At 39.7% G+C, this 22,354-nt stretch overlaps 1 protein-coding gene across 2 annotated transcripts; it reads right to left on the reverse strand.

Moving 5' to 3' along the window:
- Positions 1–1,042: 1,042 nt before the first annotated feature.
- On the reverse strand, positions 1,043–20,727 carry SMU1 (SMU1 DNA replication regulator and spliceosomal factor). 2 transcript variants are annotated; one of them, XM_008695110.2, is made up of 12 exons: positions 20,600–20,727; positions 16,814–17,024; positions 15,119–15,271; positions 13,786–13,896; positions 12,348–12,476; positions 10,814–10,933; positions 8,943–9,059; positions 8,201–8,328; positions 7,322–7,448; positions 4,975–5,142; positions 2,636–2,788; positions 1,043–1,553 (listed from the first exon to the last, which is right to left on the reverse strand). In XM_008695110.2, the coding sequence occupies exons 1-12, from the start codon at positions 20,623–20,625 to the stop codon at positions 1,455–1,457; spliced, it is 1,542 nt and encodes a 513-aa protein (XP_008693332.1). In that variant the 5' UTR covers positions 20,626–20,727; the 3' UTR covers positions 1,043–1,454. The 2 variants fall into 2 exon arrangements, with proteins under 2 accessions (XP_008693332.1, XP_040487437.1); XM_040631503.1 differs by lacking the exon at positions 12,348–12,476.
- Between the last annotated feature and the right edge of the window lie 1,627 nt (positions 20,728–22,354).

Consider the following 22,354-nt stretch of genomic DNA (forward strand, 5'->3'; position numbering starts at 1 on the left):
GTGGCTATCTATGTTTAACTCAAAATGACAGCAAATGACATTCTGTCAAAAAGCATGTTTAAAGATTTACTTGGGGGTGGGGCACGAATGTGTGCATGAGCAGGGGGAGGGGCAGAGGGAGAGGAAATCTCAAGCAGCCCATGCTCCGCACACAGCCGGACGCGGAACTCAAACACACGACCCTTATATTATGATCTGAGCCGAAATCAAGAGTCGGACGCTCAACTGACTGAGCCACCCAGGCTCCCCCCAAAAGCTGCAGGTTTAATGGCAAAAGGAAAAAAAAAAGCTTTGGGAATATGACTGAGGAAAAGTCGTTTCTTAGTGCTGCCAAGGATTAATTCAGCTAATATTGAACATTATTGTGCCAGGCAAAGGATCAGGCTATATTTCAATCGAAGGTAAATTATAACAATTTTTTTAAAACTTAAAAACTTTCCCCATTAGTTTGTACCTCATAAAGGCTAAAATTAAAAGGCAGAAGAGGCCTACACAAACAAGGTCTCAATTTCTTTAAACCCCGCACAGCACCTTCAACATCGACATCAGTGCACTGAATACATCTTTGGTTGAAACATAAAAGCCACCCGTGTTGATAAGTATTTTCAAGAATTTTGTTGGCTTTTTTTCTTTAACTGGTAAGGATGCACATAGAAAAAAAAAAAAGACTTCCCTAAATCTCCGGTCCTTTTCTAATTTCCTTCAGAACGATAGCAATTTTCAATGCCAAAATTTCGGATGCCAAAACTGAATTCTCATAATGGATCCTGCAACTAGTTCTACCTGAAGATGGAGATGATAGTCCCTGGAGCTGGCCAGAACACATGAGAAGGCACAGCTAAGAAGAGTGAGTGGGCAATGAGGGCAATGAAATGAGATAATCTATGAAACATCCGACCTTTTTACATTCAATATATCTTTCTAAATAGGAATGGACTTCCTGCTGTACTGGGATTAATAATGTTATGTCCCACCCTCCTCACTTGATTCTAAGTAACTATGTTAACTAGATGAGCACTTATATACATTTAAAAACAAAGCCTCCAAAAGGGTAAAGTTTATTAACATCTAAAAAAAAAAAAAACGGAACAGCAAAGAGCTACTGAATATGGGAGAGTTACTTATAAGTTTTACCTCAGGAGGTACATTTTAATCATTTCAAATCAAAGTACAGTTTTCTTCTAGAAAGAGCAGTTACTTCACTCTTCAGGTAGAAGACTATTGAAAACATAAAGTCACTGCCCCAATTAGAAACAGATAAACGAATACCTTAAAAATATATATAAAAGGGTAACTGCTACTTGAACATGAATTTTCACAAAATTATTCTTGTTCCTAATTCAGACAATTGCTTAGAAAAGGTAGCCTTAAAAAAAAAAAAGCAAAAAGCAATACATGAATATGTCTTCACTTAAGTACATGCTCTCAACCAGGTTTTAAAAGAAAAGTGAAAATTAGGGTTTCCAGAGCTTTAGGAGTCCATCCTCACTGTAGGTAGCAATCAGGTTCTGATGAGGGTGGTGTGCGATACCAATCACGTCCTTCTCGTGAACCTGGGAAAAGTAAAGCACTGGGTTAAAGGATATAGGTCGATAAAAAACACCCTGAAGAGGCTTCCAGAGCTGAGTGGGAGGAAGGAAGAGTGAAGCTTCCACTTCTCACCAAAGAAACCGAACCTAAGGCAGCCTCGAAGAGGGCTAAACAAACGAAAACAAATGAGGCTGTCACACCGCTAGTTCACATTTTTTGTACTGTTTTCACGTGTAAATAATGCTTTGTCCCAAATCACTTTTACATTACAGCTGATCCTACTCACCATCACTATTTCGTAAATTCTAGGCCAAGACAGTGGCTAAGACCAAATGGAATCATCAACTCAGTGAACTTGTATTTTCCAGACCCCTCAGCTAGGCACTCCTGAGATCTGTACGGGGGCCTGACAGGGTCGGTGCATCAAAAGCTCACTCAAGAATCAGGTGAGACCAAGAGATGATTTTCTAACATGGGTATGTATATAATTTTTTTTTATATGTTCACCATACCGCTTCTTCCTGGACCACAGAAAACTACATTTTCCCTGTCCCCCTTACATTTAGTCAGCCACGTGTATGAATTCTAACCAAAAAAACAATGAGGAACAAAGTAACATAAGCCACTTCCAGATGTGAGTCTTAAAAACATCCAGTATAGCCCTCAACTAGTTTTTCTCCTCCTGAGATCTTGGAAGCCACATATTCCAAATGACACAATTAAAAGATGGAGGAAGACTATCTAAGTCCTATCACATTGTGACATAACAAGAAATAAGTGTATGTCTGTCGCTCTCTGATCCCACCAGGGAGGATACGGCTAACCTAGCTAGCTAGCCAGGCATATCACCTTTCTTATTCTCTGCTTTATGTACACCCATCCTATTCACTTGAAGCTGAGCGCTCACTGAAGGATGACCTTCCCTGAGAGAGGAGGTTAATTCCATACCATTACTTGTGGGCCCTTTATTTTATTTAGTGATAAAATGTTTACATTTTTTATACCAAGGTTCACACAGCAGTCTGGAAAAGGTTTACTTCAGAGTTCAGAAAAACACAAGTATTAATGAAATTTCTTGAGATGGCCTTAAGTCAGTAATACTCACTGTCAAAGTTCTCTCCAGTTTGCCAGTGACTGTGCTAAAACAGTAGAGCACAAAGTCCTCCCCGACACAGTAGATCCATTCACCGCGGGGAGACAGGGCACAGCAAACAAAATCCCCACCTTCTCTCTTACCAGAGCTGAAGCTCCTGACAATCTACATCATACCAGACCCCAAGGCAAAAACAAAACATCGGATTAGCAGCGGTTCTAAAGCAGCAGTTTTAACTAACATCTTTGCATTATTAATTTTACATTTTGATTTACTGACATTTATAATTAGATCACCAATTATACTCATCGTGCACTAAATCCTCCTGCCTGGGAAATATTCCACGGATAAGTTATCTAAACTTCATCATATATCCCAAGTTACCAGCCCTGCTCCTTAGTCTACTGAGTCATTTTACCCTGAAGCAAATTCATTATCACCCAAACTTTCTAAATCAAAATACTACCAGTTTTCAATGTTCTGTGGACTTACACCCCACTGTTTCCTCTTTCTAACAGAATGGGATGCTTTTCTCATGCAAGATGGAACTCTGTCTCCAAAACCTTGCTTTTGCTCTATTTTACACACATCATCATAAATCAAACTGAGTGAAACCAATCTCAAGAGGTTAAAAGGTTACATACCATATGATTCCATTTTTACACCATTCTCAAAATGACAAAATAATGGAAAGCAGATCAGTGGTTGCCAGGGGCTAGGGATGGGGGGAAGGTTTGACTATAAAAGTGTAGCATGAGCGAGTTCCTCTGGGGATGATGAAACAGTTCTGTATCCTGACTGTGGTGGTAGTTACGAAAATCTATGCATCTGATAAAATTTCATGGTACCTGCTGCCTCAAAATGAACTAATGTAAAGACTAGTGCAATCCAAAAAAGGTTTGTATTTGAGTTAACAGTATTGTATCAATGTCGATTTCCTGGTTTTGATCATTGTACTATGGTTACATATGATGCTATCATCAGGGAAAGGGTGCGTACCCAGGCACTCTTCATCCTGAACCAGCGGAAAACTAGGAAGTGGGCAACTGCAGCTGTTATGCAGGGGCCCAGGAGATAGTGCAGACCAGCCATCTCAACCATGGGCTCTTTTTTTGTAAGCTAGTTTAGTTAGCTCAGTCAGTCTGTCTATTTAATCTCTATACCCAACGTGGAGCTTGAACTCACAGCCCCAAGATCAAGAGTTGTAAGCTCTTCCAGCTGAGCCAGCCAGGTGCCCCTCAACCATGGGTTCTAAACTACAAATTTATCAGTTGTAAGGACTAATGGAATGGAGAGACGGTTCCAAACACCAGCCCCTGGCTCTTCTCCATGCTCAGCAGGATCCCCAAGGGCCCAAGCCAACATTTCAGTAGCACCACAACATATTCCCAGGGCTTGAGACCTTAATCTTGACACTCCTAATGTCCCTGGTGCTACAAAAGTGAGGTTCCTTGGGAACACACAAGTGCCCCAATTACAAATACAGATCCTGAAGACACTTTTGCCCTTCTATGAGAGTTCTACCTCAGATCGTGTGGTAACCAAAGATGTACTGAGTTAGTAATCCACATACTGTAGCCCCCTTACTCAGACAGGGATTGTTAACAACACACGTTTGGGGGCGCCTGGGTGGCGCAGTCGTTAAGTGTACTGCCTTCGGCTCAGGGCGTGATCCTAATGTTCTGGGATCGAGCCCCACATCAGGCTTCTCCACTAGGAGTCTGCTCCTTCCTCTCCCACTCCCCCTGCTTGTGTTCCCTCTCTCACTGGCTGTCTCTGTCAAATAAATAAATAAAATCTTCAAAAAAAAAAAAAAAAAAAAACCACCACAGGTTTGAACTGCGCATGTCCTCTTAGATTTTTAAATTTAATGTTTGTTGGTTGGTTGGGTTTTTTTTCGTAATCTCTACACCCAGCATGGGGCTCAAACTCACGACCCTGAAATCAAGAGTCACATGCTCTTCTGCCTGATTTGGCACCCCATGGATTTTTTAAAAAATAAATACAATATGTCACTGTAAATGTATTTCCTCTTCCTTACAATTTTCTTGATAACATCTTTTCTCTAAGCTTACTTTATGGTAAGAACACAGTATATAATACATATAACATACAAAATACATGTTAATCAATTGTTTATATTATCGGTAAGGCTTTCAGTCAACAGTAGACTATTAGTAGTTAAGTTTTGCGGGGAGTCAAAAGTAATATGCCAATTGCTGCCCAGGGGGTCAGTGCCCTTAACCCCTGTATTGTTCAGGGGTCAACTACATACGGTTTTTGGAGTGATGAACCCATATTTGGTTACTGGAAGGGCCCACAGGATCTGTGCAAAGGCACTTAGCACTCACCTGCCCCTGCATGTTCATGATGACCACTGTATTTGATCTGTTACACACCACAAAGTGCTCTGGATTTTTAGGAAGCAGGATCACACTGTTGACAGTGATATCTGTCCCCGCAGTGCTGCCCAGGGATTTAAAGGTATTTGAACATTCTGTGGTCTTCATATTCCAGATCTAGGACACAAAAATTTAAGGCATTAACATATTTTGGGTATAAGAATTTCTAAAGTTTGGGGATTAAAAAAATGAAAATTTGATAACTAAAAACAAATAAAACTGACTCAGAAAAAAAAGCTTCTTGATTTTTAGTCCTATCAAATACCTAGCTTTGCTATTACATAGTAAGCACTTATCATGTTTGCTGATTAATTGGTATCAACAAAAGTCACAAAGCTATAAGATAAAACCTTTTAAAATCTATGATCTTTTCTTACAAAATTTTCCTAATGAGCTATATATCTTTAAAATTTACTATGTATCAACACTGCTACTGTCAAATAACCAGAAAGCTACCCTTATCTGGACTTCAAAATAAAATGTGGGCTTTTTAGAATTATATGCTCAGGACTCTATCCTGAGATTCTGATCTGACAGCTCTGGGGTGGGGCATAGGCATGTCCATTTTTAAAAAGCTCCACAAATGATACCAGCAAACAGCCTGAACCACTGAACAGAAGCCACAGTGTTGACGCACGCATGAGGATCCATGAAGCAGAAGTCACTCCTGGCCATGTGTATTACCTCTCCTAGCCCAACATCTCTTCGGTAATTGTCCCCACCCTCATGCTTTTCACCTTGCCCTTCTGGGCTGTTATGAACTGACGGGGTTAAATCAGACATCACAGTTATTGAAATCTGAGCTGTGCTTAGAGAAGGAATGGACCGAATCTTGCATGGCATTGTCTGGACCCCATTCACTTAATGAGGTGTGTATATATATACACACACAAAAGGCTTAAAGGCACGGACTGTGTTGTTTCCTTTGTGCTTTCAATATAGCCTAGCACAAAACGGATGCTGAATACCTATAAACAGGAGGAAATAACTGCCCCACTAATTGCCCCAGTGTTTATTTTCCTAATTTATACTATCATCTGCCCCAATCTCCTCTCTAAAGCCCAATTGCCTTCAGGAGAGAAATGAACTTTTTAGTGAAGAGTTCTAAGGCTCCCAGTATTTTCTGTCCAAAAACTCAGTGAGATGCTTTACCTGACTCATTGAAGAACTAAAGGAAAAGACCACAAAACAAAGAGGGATAGACACGCCACCTCCCATTGGCATATTACAGGTTGTAAGGCCCATATACAAAGCACAAAAAGGGCAAATCCCATGACTAAAGTACTAAGAGCTCTGTGTATCTCCCCAACCAACCTGAGGAAGACTTTCCTACCCTCAGAGTCCTGGTTCAATTCCCAAGCCAGAACCAGCAATTTCTGAGGGTGGTCTTTTAGGCATTTGTGTTAAAATGCTTAGGTCTTTTGCAACAAACTACACACATACATAAGGCAATTTAAAAGCAGGTCCCGGGTGCTTCGCTGGCTCAGTCGGTTAGGCAGCTGCTTTCGGCTCAGGTCGTGATCTCAGGGTCCTGGGATCGAGCCCTGCATTGGGCTCCCTGCTCTGTGGGAAGCCAGCTTCTCCCTCTGCAACCCCCCCCCCGCCCCGGTCTCTCATGAATAAATAAAATCTTTAAAAAAAAATAAAATATAAAATAAATTTTAAAAAGTAGGTCTAGAAAGTAAATGGATTATCTCAAAGATCTCCAGCGATTTTCTATTTGGACTTCTCATCTCTTCTAGGAAATGAGGCCTGCTATTAAAATAACTAAACCTCTTAAGGTGCTGAAGATCCACTACTTTCAGCTGACAGCTGAGGACAGTAAATGAGTATTTGAGAGAGGGCTAAGTTTTACTCTGCACCTTTCCTGCCCCTCTATAAATGCTGTTGGGAAGGCCCCTAAATGTGGAGGGTCAGGGGTGGGGTGAAACTGTGCAACAAAAGAGATCTATTTATCTGGCCACTAAGCCCTTTGTAAACTTGACTATTGTGGGTGAACCATGCCTGTATCAAGACAGACTTCAACCACTAGAAATGGGGCATGACTTAAGTAGAGACCTCTACACCCTTCCTCTTTTCCTACACGTGATAAAGTCTGTTTTGATGTTGTAAGTTTGAAAGCCAAGGTCAATAGGGATTCACAAAAGAATATTACTGTCTCAGGCTCACCTCATTTACAGCTAAAACAGCTAGTAAAAAAGTTTACTCCACCATAATCATCAACATTATCACCACTGAAAACTCTTAAAAGGACAAAAATAGAAACCCCAAAACAGACCAGTAGCAAATACTTAACCTTTACAGTGCCATCAGAGGATGCACTAATAATATAATGTCCATCTTGTGTAAAAGTTGCTTCATTAACAAAGGAGGAATGGCCACGAAATTCCTTCAATGTTTTCCCAGATTTTAAACCATGAATTCTATCACAAACAAAAAGAAATGAACAATTAATATTTTACAGACTGCAGGGCACCTGGGTGGCTCAGTCAGTTAAGTGTCTGCCTTTGACTCAGGTCATGATCCCAGGGTCCTGGGATCAAACCCCACTTCAAGCTCCCTGCTCAGTGGAAAGTCTGCTTCTCCCTCTCCCTCTGCCCTTCCTGCCCACTTGTGTGTTCTCTCTCGCTCACTCACTCTCTCACAAATAAATACAATCTTAAAAAAAATAGTTTATAAATAATATATATTCTACAGACTGCAGTTGGGACCAGATGTTAAATATGCTTTCAATGAATTACAGAAGCTCAAGTTATAATATCAGGTGAAGAAAGAGGACTATGCAATTATGCATGCAGTATAATTTTCATTATGTCAAACAAAACCAAAACAAAAGCTTGGCACAGAGACTGGAAGAAAATATGCCAATAATAACATAGGCTTCTGTTCAGGGACAGACTTCTAGGTCTTGGCTATATTTGTAATATGTCCTCTACGGTGCTTCTGATGCAGGTGGATCAAAAAATCACATTTTGAGAAACATGAAACACTGCTATAATCCCTTCCTAATCTCTCTTCTGGGTAGACTCAAATGAACAAAATAATAATGAGGTCTCACATACACTCACTCTTCATATAACACCATCCTGGTGAAAGCATAAAGGAATCACGAGTACCTCCCTCCAGTGCTTCATCATAGCAAACCAAGTAAAGGAGTTTGGGGATTCTTACTTACCTAATCGTCTGGTCAAAAGAGGCACTAAGGATCTGACTGCTATCCTTAGAAAAGCTTAGACAGGTAACACCTTTACTGTGTGCCCTTTCAAATCTCCTTAAACATTGTCCACTCTGAATCTTCCATACCTTTATAAAAAAAATAGTAAAAGCTTGTAAACAGAATCCCACTCTAGCCTGCAGACCAAGCAAGATGCAATGCTCAGTAGTGTACTAAAACAGCATTAAAAATGTACACTAATAGCTGAATATGGCTGCTTCACAGAGTGCAGTAACTGAATCCGCTGAAACTGAAACCTCTTTCCTTATAAATTATTGAAACAAAAATTTACACTCAAACTTCACTTAGCAGAGACCACTTCTGTATTTTATCTAGCCCAGGGTGTTTTACCAGCAATTAAATACAAACCACAGCTCATCAACTGCAGACCATCCCATTCCCCCCCCCAAAAAAAAACCCCAAGTACAACACATCATATAAGGAGAGCCAGGGTGGGACAACAGAAAGGGCATGAGGAGCAGATCTGAATGAGAGTCCCAATCTATCACTTACCAACTCTGTGACCTTCAACTGATTATTAAACCTCCCTAGGCAGAATTATTAGGATTAAACAAGAAAAAGTGAATTAGCATAAAGCTGATGCTCAACAAACAGCAGCTGTTACTAAGCTATCACATGTCACTACTTCACTGCAGAAGTCTCAAAATGTCTACAGATAAAAGTCTGTGCCACTAATAAATACCTTGATTTTTCCATCTTGGGCCCCAGTTGCTAACATTTCTGTATCTCTGCTGAAACACATGCAGAGGACAGCATCATCCATCATCATAAAGTTATCCTGGGCCTGGTATTTAAGATCCTAAACGAAACAAAGATAAGCAGTTACCAAAATAACACAAAACCTCCAGTTACGCCAGATTTCTATAAACTCACTAAAAGCAGAATAACGGACTGGGCCCACTCTAAATTTCCAAAGCAAATACTAATGCCATGTACACATGTTCCTAATGAACAACTGATAGTGCTGGGAATAAGTAATTTTACACACTTCAAATTAATACTCTAAAAAATTCCAATCTAACACCCTACATCTTTTGCTTACTGATCTTTTTTCTATGCAAATTCCCCTACAATTCCACATTGTATATTTTTAATGTATCTGAATTTATTTTAGGGGTATGATGTGAAAAACCAATAACTTGTCCAAATTGCCAGCTACTTTTCCTAAAACCATATATTGACTAATCTACTTAATTGTGATGTGTCTTTTATCAACCATTACTGTTCGGAACAAAGTATCTTTATCTTTTACTAATTACAAAGTAAGACTGTGTCATGGTTTAAAAAAAAGCAAACTATAAGGAAATATATGAAGAGGAAAATGAAAACCACTCATGAATTCACTACCCATGGAGTGGAAGTTAGTATTCTATGATAAAGATTGTATTTTAAATCAGTGGATAGTCAATAAATACCTATTTCGGAAAAAAACTAAGTTGAATCTACACCAACTTCATCCCTCTAAACAAATTCCAATGGATCAAAAATTAAACATAGGGGCGCCTGGGTGGCTCAGTCGTTAGGCGTCTGCCTTTGGCTCAGGGCGTGATCCCGGAGTCCTGGGATTGAGCCCCACATCAGGCTCATCCACTGGGAGCCTGCTTCTTCCTCTCCCACTCCCCCTGCCTGTGTTCCCTCTCTCGCTGGCTGTCTCTGTCAAATAAATCAATAAAATCTTAAAAAAAAAAAAAAAATTAAACATAAAATGAAACATGAAAGCATTAGAAGTTACAGAAGAAAAAGATGGATAAATATGATACAAAAAAATTAAGTCTATAAAACAAAATGATAAGCAATGTCAAAAGCCTCAGTCAAAATTGAAAAATATTTGCAATACATATTACAAAGATTGATATCCTCAAACTGTTCCTAAAAATCAATAAGAATTCAAAAGAAAAATAGGCAAGGATATGAAGACTTCACAGAATAGGAAATATTGGTGGCTTTTCACATATAAAAAGATATTCAACTTCATTCATAATAAGAGAAACAATTAGTACTACAATTACCTTAAATTAGAAACAGTAAGTCATTGCTTACCTGTATCTAGAAATTCCAGGAAGGTTACATAAGAAACTGATAACCCTGGCTAGACCAAGGAAAAGAACTGACCAGCTGAGGGACAATGATAGGTGCAAGACTCTTTTACTGAATAACTTTTCTATTTTATAAAATGTATCAGATGGGGGCACCTGGGTGGCTCAGTCGGTTAAGTGACTTCGGCTCAGGTCAAGATCTCAGTGTCCTGGGATGATCTCAGTGTCCTGGGATGGAGCCCTGCATCTGGCTCTGCACTCAGCAGGGAGTCTGCTTCTCCCTTTCCCTCTCCCCCTACCCCTCCTCCAGCTCATGCTCGAGCTAGCACTCATGCACATTTAAGTGTGCTTCTCCCTCTCAGTCTCAAATGAATATTATCTTTAAAAAAATGCTGTATCAGATGTACATATTATTTATTAAAAAAATAAACTGACATTGTAAAAATAACAGATAATTTAAAAACAAAAAATAGCTAATTCTCCCATTAGAAAAGCTAATATATTTTAAATACTTTACCTTCCTGATTTTTCCAGTCGTAAAGTTCCAGACTTCAATGAATCCATCAACAGACCCAGTGACCAAATACTGACCATCTGGAGAAAATCGAGCACACTCCACATGTGATTTCTGACCAAACTGTTTCAAATGAAACAATGAAACAGATCCATTTTTATCTACTGACCTTAAAACAATTTCCATTTTAACCTTTTGAGAAATCCTGCCCTAGTACAAAGTCATAGCTAGCCTATGTTACGGAGTATTGGAGGGGTATTTCTGTATCTGGACACAAAGACAATGGATATATTTTCTCTGACCAGTTTTAGGTCAGGGTTCTCAGTTTAAACTAGTTTTTTTAATGTGAAGTTGGTATTTCCAAAGCAATGTTAAAGAACTATTTTAGCACTGGACTTGGAACAAATAATCCTATTAAAATACTCAGTAAGTTTTTACCTGAAGCAGCTACTATTAGTATGACTTTCACACTCAGTATGAGATAATATATTGTACATCTAGGGGAAAACAATTCATTTTTCCAAAATAAATGTGTTTTCCTATACTGTTTCATAAACAAATTTTCCCTCTTGTTTCTTTTCATGACCTTCATTTAATCACGTGATAACGTGTGGCTGACTGACTCGAGAACTAATTAGAGCTGACAGGCTACTTGCCTAGGAGATGTATCCTGAGCATTTACCAGCAATGATGTTCCAAATAACAGATGAAAACTACAGAACATTAGACAAATGAGAACAGAGAAAAGCTCTATTATGAATTTCATTTTAAATGCCAGAAAAGTGTTTATAAAAGAAAATCTTAGCCCAGCAGCATAATTATAATGGATTTCTATCTGTCTCAAGGCTTCAGCCAGGTAACTATAATAGTGCTACTCAGAAATATCTTTACATGTGAATCAAAACATATAATCCAGAAAACATAAATTCAAAGTTCTAAGCCAAAGTCCAAGATTTGAGGAATATGAAATATTTCAAAATCCATAAATTCAGTAAGAGCACAAACCCAGAGAGAAACTAATACAAAGGAGATGCTAAAGTAGCAAATATGCTTGTAATTCTGGGAATTGCAGAAATTACGTGACTGTGCTTTTTCCTAGAAAAGTCTCAGATTAAAAAATAAACAAAAAAAACGCAAGAACCAGCCATGAGATGATAAAATTATTTTCCTCAAACACCACACAAGCCTGCTTTACAATCCATGCCTGGTACATGTAACAGGCAAAAAAGCAATGTTGAACAGGATGAATACACAGAAAGTTCAGTAAGTTCCAGGCTTAACCAAAGAGCTAACCATTCTTTATTCAGAAGGAGGTGCAAGGGCAGAGGATGGGCCAGCTGCCAAATTTATGGATATACATCTGAGGTGTGCCACTGCCAGACCCCAGGAGGAACCCAGCGGTCACGACCAGCAAGCTGAATGTTTTCAGAGCAGGAGAATGAGCTCTGCTCCCCCCAAGCTCCTGGCACACGGTCTGGCTGAGCAAGCACAGAGTCCTCAACAGATTAGCAAGTGGCTGAGTATCTGAGGATCCTACCTTAATATGCCTGCTCAGCTGTGTAGGAAACTTTTCTTCTTCTACATCTTTGACAGCTGCTTTGCCTCGGAACAAATCTATGGTCATGCCAGGAGGAAGCAACCCCTGGTGCTGCTGCCACTTCAGTGCCTGTAAGCAAAGAAACGTACACTAATCTGCTTGGGTGCTTCTCAGCTCTAGTCCTGATTGCTCAAAGCCAAGCCCGGAAGGATCAGGTTAACATTCACACCCAAACATCTTTGGCCATCCAAATAAAACATAATCTGTGCAACTCTGTGTGTCTTAGGAACACAGGCTGATCCCAGGGTGGAAGGAACTCTGAGAGCCAACAGGTCCATATTTCCACATCTATTTTCTTAGAGCTTTGACTTTTATTATAAACAAACTTTGGAAAACAAAAATCTCCCATAATCCCAACATCCAAATACAGCCACTGTTAGTTAGCATTTTATGTATAACTTCTAGTGTTTTCCCCCTTACCATGTTCTATATAAAATTTTATATTGTTTTCACCTCTCATCAGATCATGCGATGACGTAACTATCATTTCAAAGGCTATAAAATATACCCTACGCAGTGAATGTTTAACAGTTTAATTAATATATTAATGGACAGTCATACAGCTACCAATTTTTTACGCAGCTAAATTATGCCACAACAAACACTAATGAATGTAAGGCTTTTTCTATTTGAGGGATAATACTCACTTAGAATAGATTCCTAGAAGAATTACTGAATCAAAAAGAAGATATGAATGGTTAAAGGCTCTTGATATACACTGCCAAACCGTTTTCCCAGAAAGTTGCAACTTCAACAGTGTTTATGACTGCATTACAGGGAGCGGGAAAATCATGGATTTTGAAGACTGATGGTCCTAGGCTAGATCATTTGCCAACTCTTATTTTGACTTCCAATTTATTTCTTCTTCTGTTTACTGCTTATTTATGTTCTTTGCTCACTTATCTACTGGATTTTTACTATTTTTCCTATCAATCTGTGAGCTTTTAATGTGATCAGGGTCGGGAGTTTGAGCCCCACACTGGGTGTAGAGATTACTTAAGGGGGGAAAAAAAGTCCAAAAAAGTTAGGTAATGAGCCAAAGACCACATTAATTGTTAAGTGAGAGATCTTGGATTCTAACTACAGTAAACATTTATTTCAATGGCATGATGATCAACAGTACCTTCAAGCCATCCCAGATGAATGATAAATTCTACAATCATTCTAATTCTAACTAACTCTAGAGCTTATGCTATTGAAAACTAGGCTATACTGCTTTTCCCAGGAAAGATGAGGGTGGCATGGCACAGCTGTTGGCACGAGCAGCTCTGTAGGCAGTCCCCAGTTCTAAGGATGTCTGATTTCTCTAGCCTGTACATATAGTTTATGTACAGGAAACAGTACCAGGAGTTCAGGGTAATTTCAGTTCCACAATTACCTGCCCCAGCAATGCCATGAGACGAGATGGAGGCACCACACTGACTTCCCCAGCTAAGGCCTGGGCAATTGCTGCTCTTCTCTTTTCTTTGCTACTTCCATCTGGGTATGCCTGAAAAAGGAGAAGGGGTAGCATCATTCTAAGAAGTGGCTCCAGGATATGAGTGTGCTTATTTAAAAACAACAATAATCATCAAGCAGAAACATTTTATTTTTTTTTAAGACTTTATTTATTTGTCAGAGAGAGAGAGCGTGCACAAGCAGGGGGAGCAGTAGGCAGAGGAAGCAGGCTTCCCGCTGAGCAAGGAGCCCGATGTGGGACTCAATCCCAGGATCTTGGGATCATGACCTGAGCCCCAAGGCAGACGCTTCAACTGACTGAGCTACCCAGGTGCCCCAAGCAGAAACATTTAGAAAAACACACACACACACAAAGAAACTACCTGGTTAAAGAGGGGATTAATTATATTAATTAGTTCAGACAACTTCCCAACTCTCCCCACTTGCATTTCAAAAGTATAAACTGGTAGAGAATTGAGGTCAGCCAATCCATACTGTTATTTCTGAAAGGGTCCAAGTAAACTACGTCAAAGCCAGAGTTGTCTTTCCAGTTTTCTGAAAAATCGGCAGAGCTGAGGATTCTTTTAGTAATTATTTGGTCATTTATTTCAGTCCAATGACTGCCAGCCCAGAAGTTCTTCACCACCTTAACCTGAATCCTGCCATGGTAATCTAAACTTCTTTCCTTTATCCTCATGGTTTCTGTGAGTTTACCCTAACTTTCCACTATCTAGGACCTATTAAATTCTTCCTCCTATTTAGACTAGTCAAAGGCTGGGTGAGAAACAATGAAACAATGAAACATATAACAAAGTTTGGGAAGAAGAAAAGAGTCTATCAGTCATCACACTCTACCAGTAAGCATAACGGGCTGAGACAAAAGCACAAGATTTCTAAGAACTAAAAAAGTTGAGAGAAAACTGCACTTGTTGGGCGAAGGGACACGAATGCACAGTAAATACACTAGCAGTCAGGCAGCACTTCAAGGTCAAATAAGTACTTGGGCTAATGTGGAAATTAGAGTAAATATTTGCTTCTTTACTAATCAACATACAACCCTCTAAAATGCAGTGTGTAGGGGAGGGAAGACCTTCAAATACTCGGAAACCTGAATAAGAGTGTTCTCTTTGGCAGATGTAAATTTTAATCAACATACATAAATAGTACAGAATCATTCTCAAAAATTAAATCAAAATCAGTATCCAATAAAATGGTAAAAAAGAGAGTACATTTTTGCATTTTTTTTTTAAGTTAACAAGGGTTTCTTGTCATACCTCACGAGGATCAAAATAAGACCTGGCCAAGAGGTTCTCCAAATGAATATACCGCTCTGGCTGTGTTTGTTTTAACATGATCATGGGGTCAGTTTGTCTCAGGAGTGACCTGGCAGCTCCCAATTCACGCAGCTCTATTAATTCCAGAACAACCTGGAAATCGAAAAAAAATGTCTGTTTCAATGCATTCTCTTAGTACTCTTTCAGTACAATTTCTGATTCAGAAATGGCATCCCAACATGATTTCCAATATTAGGAAATATTCCTTCCTCTTTTCCCTAGCATTTTCAGGTGGACAAATGAAGCAATTATAAATGGTAACTTCAATCTTTCTTTCTTTTTTTTTTTTAAGACCTTATTTATTTATGAGAGACAGAGCATGAGGCGGGGAGGGGCAGGGGAGGAGGAGCAGAAGGAGAGGGGAAGCAGATTCCCCGCTGAGTGGCAAAGCCTGACACAGGACTCAATCTCATGACCCTGAGATCATGACCTGAGCTGAAGTCGGACGCTTAACCAACTGAGCCACCCCAGTCTTTCAACTTCTGTCCTTCATTTTTATCTACCCATCTCCTCTCCTCTCAGGCTTCCTGTTCAGAATACAGAAGCTGAAGAAAACTAAAGATGAGAATATTTCCATGGGCTCCAGAGAAACCTTTCTCCAGTTAACAAAATTTTCTTTGGGGAATTACTGAACTCATGTAGGCTGTAAATAAACAAACTATCCTATTTTTATTTTAAACAACATTACATTCCTATTTCCAGAAAGCCCCATTCTGTTATTATACAAGTATATAATAACTAATTTGTACGATCTTTGTCCTGGTTTCCTGGCACAGAGCTTCTAAAAACCTTGGAATTTCCCTAATGATAAGAATATCTTCATTATTAATAAGCCCCTTGCATCACATCTGAGTTTGCGCTATGAAGATAGCTCATGGAAAGGGCTGGTTGCCAGAAAGACCAACCACATTAGAGGGCTGAGGTTTGAGCGAGCCCAACCTCTAAGGAGTGCTGGGGAGCTGAAGACTAAATGAAACCCCAATAAAAACCCCAAAGGAGATTCCTGGTTGGTAGACACATTAATAAGCCAGGTGAGATGCTCTGATTCCACAGGGAGAGAGCACTAGAAGCTCTGCACTCAGGACCCTTCTAGACCTCATCTTTATGTGTCTTTTCATTTGGCTGGTCCTGATCTGTATTCTTGATAATAAAATTGTAATCATAAATATAGCACTTTCCTGAGTTCTGTGATTCATTCCAGTGAATTATCAATTCTGAAGGGGTCATGGGGACCCCCAGATATGCATCCACTTGGTCAGAAGTATAGGTGGCCTGAGACCCCCAAAAAGTGCAGCTTGTATCTGAAGGGAATCTTGTGGAGGACTGAGACTTTAGCTTGCAGGGCCTGCACTAACTCCAGGTGGTTAGTGCCAGAACTGAATTATAATATATTACTTGGTATGAGAACAGCTTATTTAGTGATCACTTAAAAAATAATTTTAATTTAGGAAAATCTTGGCTTTTCAAAAAAAAAAAGAGGAAAAAAACATACAAAGTAGTACTCAAGCCTCGACAGTATAAGTTTTAAGGGCTGTTACAGTCCCACAGTGCTTCAAGGAATACTCGCCGATGCTTCCCAGTGAGGGGGCCCACAATAAACCAATTCAAGGGGATCAGCATCACCTCTACTCTTACCTGTTCATAGAGGTCAATGAGGGTTTTGTCTGGCAATTTCAGAGACTGTATAGCCTGTAAAACAGTATCCCAATGCCCACTATTGATGTCAGCTACAAAACTCTCAATGCTGTCCACGGTATTCAGAGACACAGTAGTCTCTTCCTGCAAGGTGGCTAGCGCCCGGTGTAAACTGTTCTCCTTCAGGTACTGCATGATAAGACGGATCACACTGAAAAAAGAAAGCAAGTCATTTAGCTCAGGAATCATCACACACCAAAGAGTCCACAAAATAAAGCCCCCCCTGGCTTATTTCTTCTATTCAGCCATCCTCCTTTCACTATTTGCTTTCCAGTTCTTTATCATGTAAGTAAAACTTTCCAAAAATCACAGAATCTCGAGGTACAAGGGACTTTGAAAATCATCCAGTCCAATCTTCACCTCAAAATTCCAGAACTGGAGTTCAGAAAGGGGAAATAATTCGCCCAGTGTCTCACAGTCAGCTAGAAAGGGAGCTGGTAACAAGGTGACTCTCTTACTTCCAAGGCCTGAGATCTTTTTATTATGCCAAATTTCTTATTAATCTGTATGATTACCGTTGAATACTTTTTTAAAAGATTTATTTATTTGAGAGAGAGAGTGTGTGAGCGCGTGGCGGGGAGAGGGAGAGAGAATCGACACAGGGCTTGATCTCACAATACTGAGATCATGACCTGAGCTTACCCAACGGAGCTCACCCAAGCGCCCCTGCTGTGTACACTTTTGTGAAATATTTACACCTAGTCTAGTCATTGACACAATATACTTGAAATACTTATAGGATGATTTGGTCTATTTTTTAAATGATTAAAAAATATATGAATTGAGATTTTCTTAATGGGGATTTGTTGAACAAATAAGTAGAACTATACTGTATGTAAAACCAAAAGAAAGTAACACCTACCCATTGCCTTTATTACCAAATTTTCAGGACAAGTGAAATAAAAACATGTGGATTCACTTTCCAAGGAAAAGAGGAGCCAGATAATTTCCAAATATTGAGAGAAGAAGCAACCACTTTCACCATGTGACAGAAAACTTTAAAGTTATTTATAGTTAAATATAGTTATTTATAGTTAAAACTTCTTGATCATGGGCTTAGTAAGGCATCTGGTGAAGAATCTGTTCATATAGACTGTAAAACTTCACTGTGCAATGCTGTAATACACTGTTTTCCTTCTTTCTTTAAAAGTACCTATGTGGCTCACACTGTATTTCTTTTTTTCTTTTTTCTTTTTAAAGGTGGGGGGAGCAGAAGGAGAGGCAAATAGAGAAAATCTTAAGTCGCCTCCACACCCAGCACAGAGCCTGTTGTAGGGCTTGATCTCACAACCCTGAGATCATGATCTGAGCCGAAATCAACTGTCAAACGCTTAACCCACTGAGCCACCCAGACGCCCCTCATATTGTATTTCTTCGGACAGCAGGAGTATAGAGGGTCAGACTGTCCTGGCTGGAAGGAAGTTCAGATTGGAATTTAGTCAATTCCCTCTATCAGGGGGAAATAACAAACATAAAACAAGGAACAATGTTTACTGTTTATTATGTATTTACTATATACCAGGTATTGTTTTAAGTATTTCAGGCATATTGATTCATTTATTCCTCAAAATAATCCTATGAGGTAGGTATTACTATTATGTCCATTTTACAGATAAGGATTTGACCAAGTGACAAAGATAAATGGAAAAATGAAGGCTCAAACTGACAATGTGGCTCTTGAGCACACATCCCTGGATAGGAAAGCAAACACCCTCTTCTGAAAAACTCCTGCAGAAGGAAACTGATTACTGCTACTTGATGGCCCCTTTAAGAGATACTCAGGTTTAGATCCCTGCTGTTCTAGTACCTACTATCTTTCTTAGCATACTTCCATTTGCACTCCCAAAAAAGGCATCCTTCCTGTAAAAATCTCGTATTTGACACACCTCAAATCAAATTTACTTTCTTCAAACACAATGCACAGTTGACTCTTGAACATGGGTTAGGGGTACTGACCCCTGGCACAGTCAAAAATCTGCATTTAACTTCTGATTCCCCCAAAACTTAAATGTTAATAGCCTGATGTTGACCAGAAGCCTTACTGATAACATAAACAGTCAATTAATATATATTCTGTATGTTATATGTATTACACACAGTATTCTAATAATAAAGCATGCTAGAAAAAAGAAAATCATAAGGAAGAGAACATACACTTACAGTTCTATACTATAAAAATATCCTCAGATAAGAAGACCTGCGCAGTTCAAACCCATTTTATTTAGGGGTCAACTGTAATACATAAAGACCTAAAAGCTTTGGAGATAGGCTGGGATTTGAATCAGAGTTCTGTCACTTACTGTGACCTTGGGCAAGTCAGTTAACATCTCTGTGCCTGTTTCCTCATCTGTTAAGAAAAATACCAACCCTGTAGGGTTGACTATACTGTTTATAGCATGACTAGCATAGACAATACTTACTAAATAGTAGCTCTTATTGATAATAAAACCATGTAGGGGCCCCTGACTAGTTCAGTCAGTAGAATGTGAAGCTCTTGATCTCAGGGTTGTGGGTTCAAGCCCCACTCTGGGTGCACAGATTACTTAAAAATAGAATCTTAAAAACAAACAAGCAAGCAAGCATGCAGCAGCCCAAGGATGGGAGAATGGTTGGTGTCCGCTATTTATTTAGACCCCAAAGCATGGAATCCTTTCCAACTCCTGCCCTGACTTAGTTGTCTTAGTTGCCAGCACTACTACTCTTCTTTGCTTTATTTTTCTCCATAACACTTACTACCATCTGTTCAGTCTCATATTTTACTTACTGTTTTTGTCTGTTGTAGGCCCTCCCCAATCACAATGTAGGCAAGGATTTTTGCGTTTTGTTTGCTACTGCATCCCCAGGGTCTAGACCAGTACATAGTCGAATTCAATATTTGTTGAATGAATAAACCTCCCTTCCTCCTGTGGCAGGTGTTCAGGACAAGTCCTCTCCCTTACTTACTCTAAGGACACAAATGTTCTGTCTGCAAGTTTAAATATTAAGTATGGGCAAGGGCAAGGCAGAGGGGGGAAGTCCTTAAAAAGTTCACTAAAGACCTTCTTCAGTCATTATTCCGCCCCCCCCACCCCACCCCCCCACCCAAGTCAATCACTCTTCTGGCCCAATCTTCAGATTCTGGCTCTCCTCGGTAGCTACAGAGAACTCTCTGACCAATCAAAATTCAGCGCCAGATACTGCTTGATAAAACAGCTAATCGTTCATTCATTCCAAAAGTATGAGCCTCTACGGTGTGCTAAGCACTGAGACTATAAGGAAAGGGAGCTCCTAGGCGCCTACACAGGCCAGTAGGGTGGGCAGAGAAACGCAAAGGGGCCATGTAAGCACAGAGGAAACGAATCACACTGTTTAAGGGGCAGCGGGAAGAGAAGGAAGCTTAGAACCCAAGCTCCCTTGTGCAAGTAATCAGACTGAAGTCCAGAATGGATGGGCAATTTGATCAGTCTCTGAACGCGCCAGGAGTCGGCGATGGCTAGAACTCAGATCTTCAAGGCCTATCCTTCCTCCTGGCCCAGTGCAGTCTCCCATGGGGCTTTGGGCTTCTCGTCCGCTACTTTCTAGTGGGCCCGCCTCCGAGGTAGCCAGATCCAAGAAGCTTCTTTGTGGGCAAGGAAAAGCCCTCCACTCCCTAGGCTCACAGACGCCTCCCCCTGAGCATCTTCCACTTCACACCCTTCACCTCCCCGCCCCCGCCACTTCGCGAACTTCCGCCACCGCAGGACTCACTCGGAGGACTCGATTTCGATCGACATAGTGATATCTTCACAGGGGCACAAACCAGTCCACTCTTAGGCCCAGTCGCGCAACACACCAAATACACCTCCCGCGGCCGCCTTACACCACTTCCGCTCGACGTCCGACGCCCGCTCCGGAGACGGCGTATACGACAGAGGGGCGTGGAGTGCGTGAGGGGCGGAGCTTCGAGCGACAGTTGGGAGTTCTGCGTCTGCGCGCCTGCTGTGCCTGCTCCGCCTACTCCGGCAAAGGGTTCTCCCATCTCCTCCCTGAAGGAAAACGGCTCAGAAGCGCTGGTTTGGATATTTTGCTTGCGTTTGACGCTGTTAACTAGGTCTAATGATAGGATTGAATTCACAATACCTAACTGGGAGATTAATACATTCGAAACCAGTGGAACACTAGCCAACATTTGCAGGAAGAGTTAAGTGAGAAGAAATAAACAGAAAGATGGATTTAAAAGAGTAATAAGACTTTGAAGCCAAACAGTTTGATCAGTCTAATTATGAAAAGTTGGGGACATAGTTGGGATTTGCATACCCACTTCTTGGAAAGAACTAAAGTATTTATAGCATTTCAAACTATTTAGTTTAAAAGAGTTTCGCTGCAGGGATAGGTTAGTAAAAAAATAATGAAACCAAGTGCAAATGTTCAAAGGGAGACTTGAGACTCCTTTTTAGACTTCATACCATACATTATTAAATTAATAGAGACAAATGGAATGTAGAGATGTCAATGAATTTCATAAAAGCTAGGTTTTTTTTAAATATTGCCGTTCTATACAAATTTTTTAAAAAAATATTTGCAGCAAAGCGGTAGGAAATCTATGTTGTGAAAACTACATATTGAAATGATTTATTTGGAGATTTCCTGTTGGCTTTCAGTCTTATCTGATACTGTCCCCAAAGGTCTGCACGCAGTTTCTCTCTAGCGTCTGCTTCTTTTTTTCAAATCTTTCTCTATTTCCCATCAACTCTTGAAGGACGTGGTCTTCAAGTTCACAAAGGTCTTAGAAACTAAATATTTGCTGCGACATGCAGTGAGATAGCTAGATAGGTGTGTGATTTCTGAGATTCTTCCACTATCCCATCCCATGACACACATAGATTATTACATCTTCCTTGAAAAGAGCCAGCTCATTTGCAACAATAGCATATTCATTATCTCCACCTAGTATTTGTCATGTTATTTTTGCTTTGATCAAGGCTATTTCCCTATTTCACTTACACAAATAAGTCTTCTCTATAATTATTTAACCACATGTTTTATTCTAGTGTCCACTGCACCTCTGCTTTCATTTTAAATGGAATGGCTTCTCTTCTTATAACTCCTGTTAAATCTTTAGGCCCAAGGATTTAAATATTGATATACATAGTACTATATTTTATAACAATTTTTTCATATGTATTAGGCATTATATTTATTGTTTTCATTATCTATATGAGTAGATTATATTATCTAAGAATTTCAAGATACCAAAGGGAATGTTACCAAATATCTGGAGGGCCTTGAGCATAACAGTACTTGAGAACATATAGGGAAGATCTCCATCACAGATAGTTCCAACATAATGACTCCAATCTCTTATTATTTTTCTTACTCTTTTTAACCTTGGAAAAATATCATAGAAATAATACTTATTATGAAAAAAAACCATTTATGTAAAGTGAGGTAATTCCTTTGGTTCGACCTTAGTTTCTTTTTATTCAGTCATTTACAGGTACAATTAAATTAGTTGTTTTTCCT

Source organism: Ursus maritimus, unplaced genomic scaffold (assembly GCF_017311325.1).
Source record: "Ursus maritimus isolate PB19 unplaced genomic scaffold, ASM1731132v1 scaffold_17, whole genome shotgun sequence".
NCBI classification, from domain to species: Eukaryota; Metazoa; Chordata; class Mammalia; order Carnivora; family Ursidae; genus Ursus; species Ursus maritimus.

What these genes read in the sequence shown, in the direction of transcription:
- SMU1 (XM_008695110.2), bottom strand. Translation starts at nt 20,625, where the DNA reads ATGTCGATCGAAATCGAGTCCTCCGA. An exon ending in CGACTGGAAAAATCAGGAAG is followed by an intron (nt 9,060 to 10,813) that starts GTAAAGTATTTA and finishes TGTTTCGTTTAG; the next exon opens with GATCTTAAATACCAGGCCCA. An exon ending in TCTTTTGACCAGACGATTAG is followed by an intron (nt 7,449 to 8,200) that starts GTAAGTAAGAAT and finishes TGTTTGTGATAG; the next exon opens with AATTCATGGTTTAAAATCTG.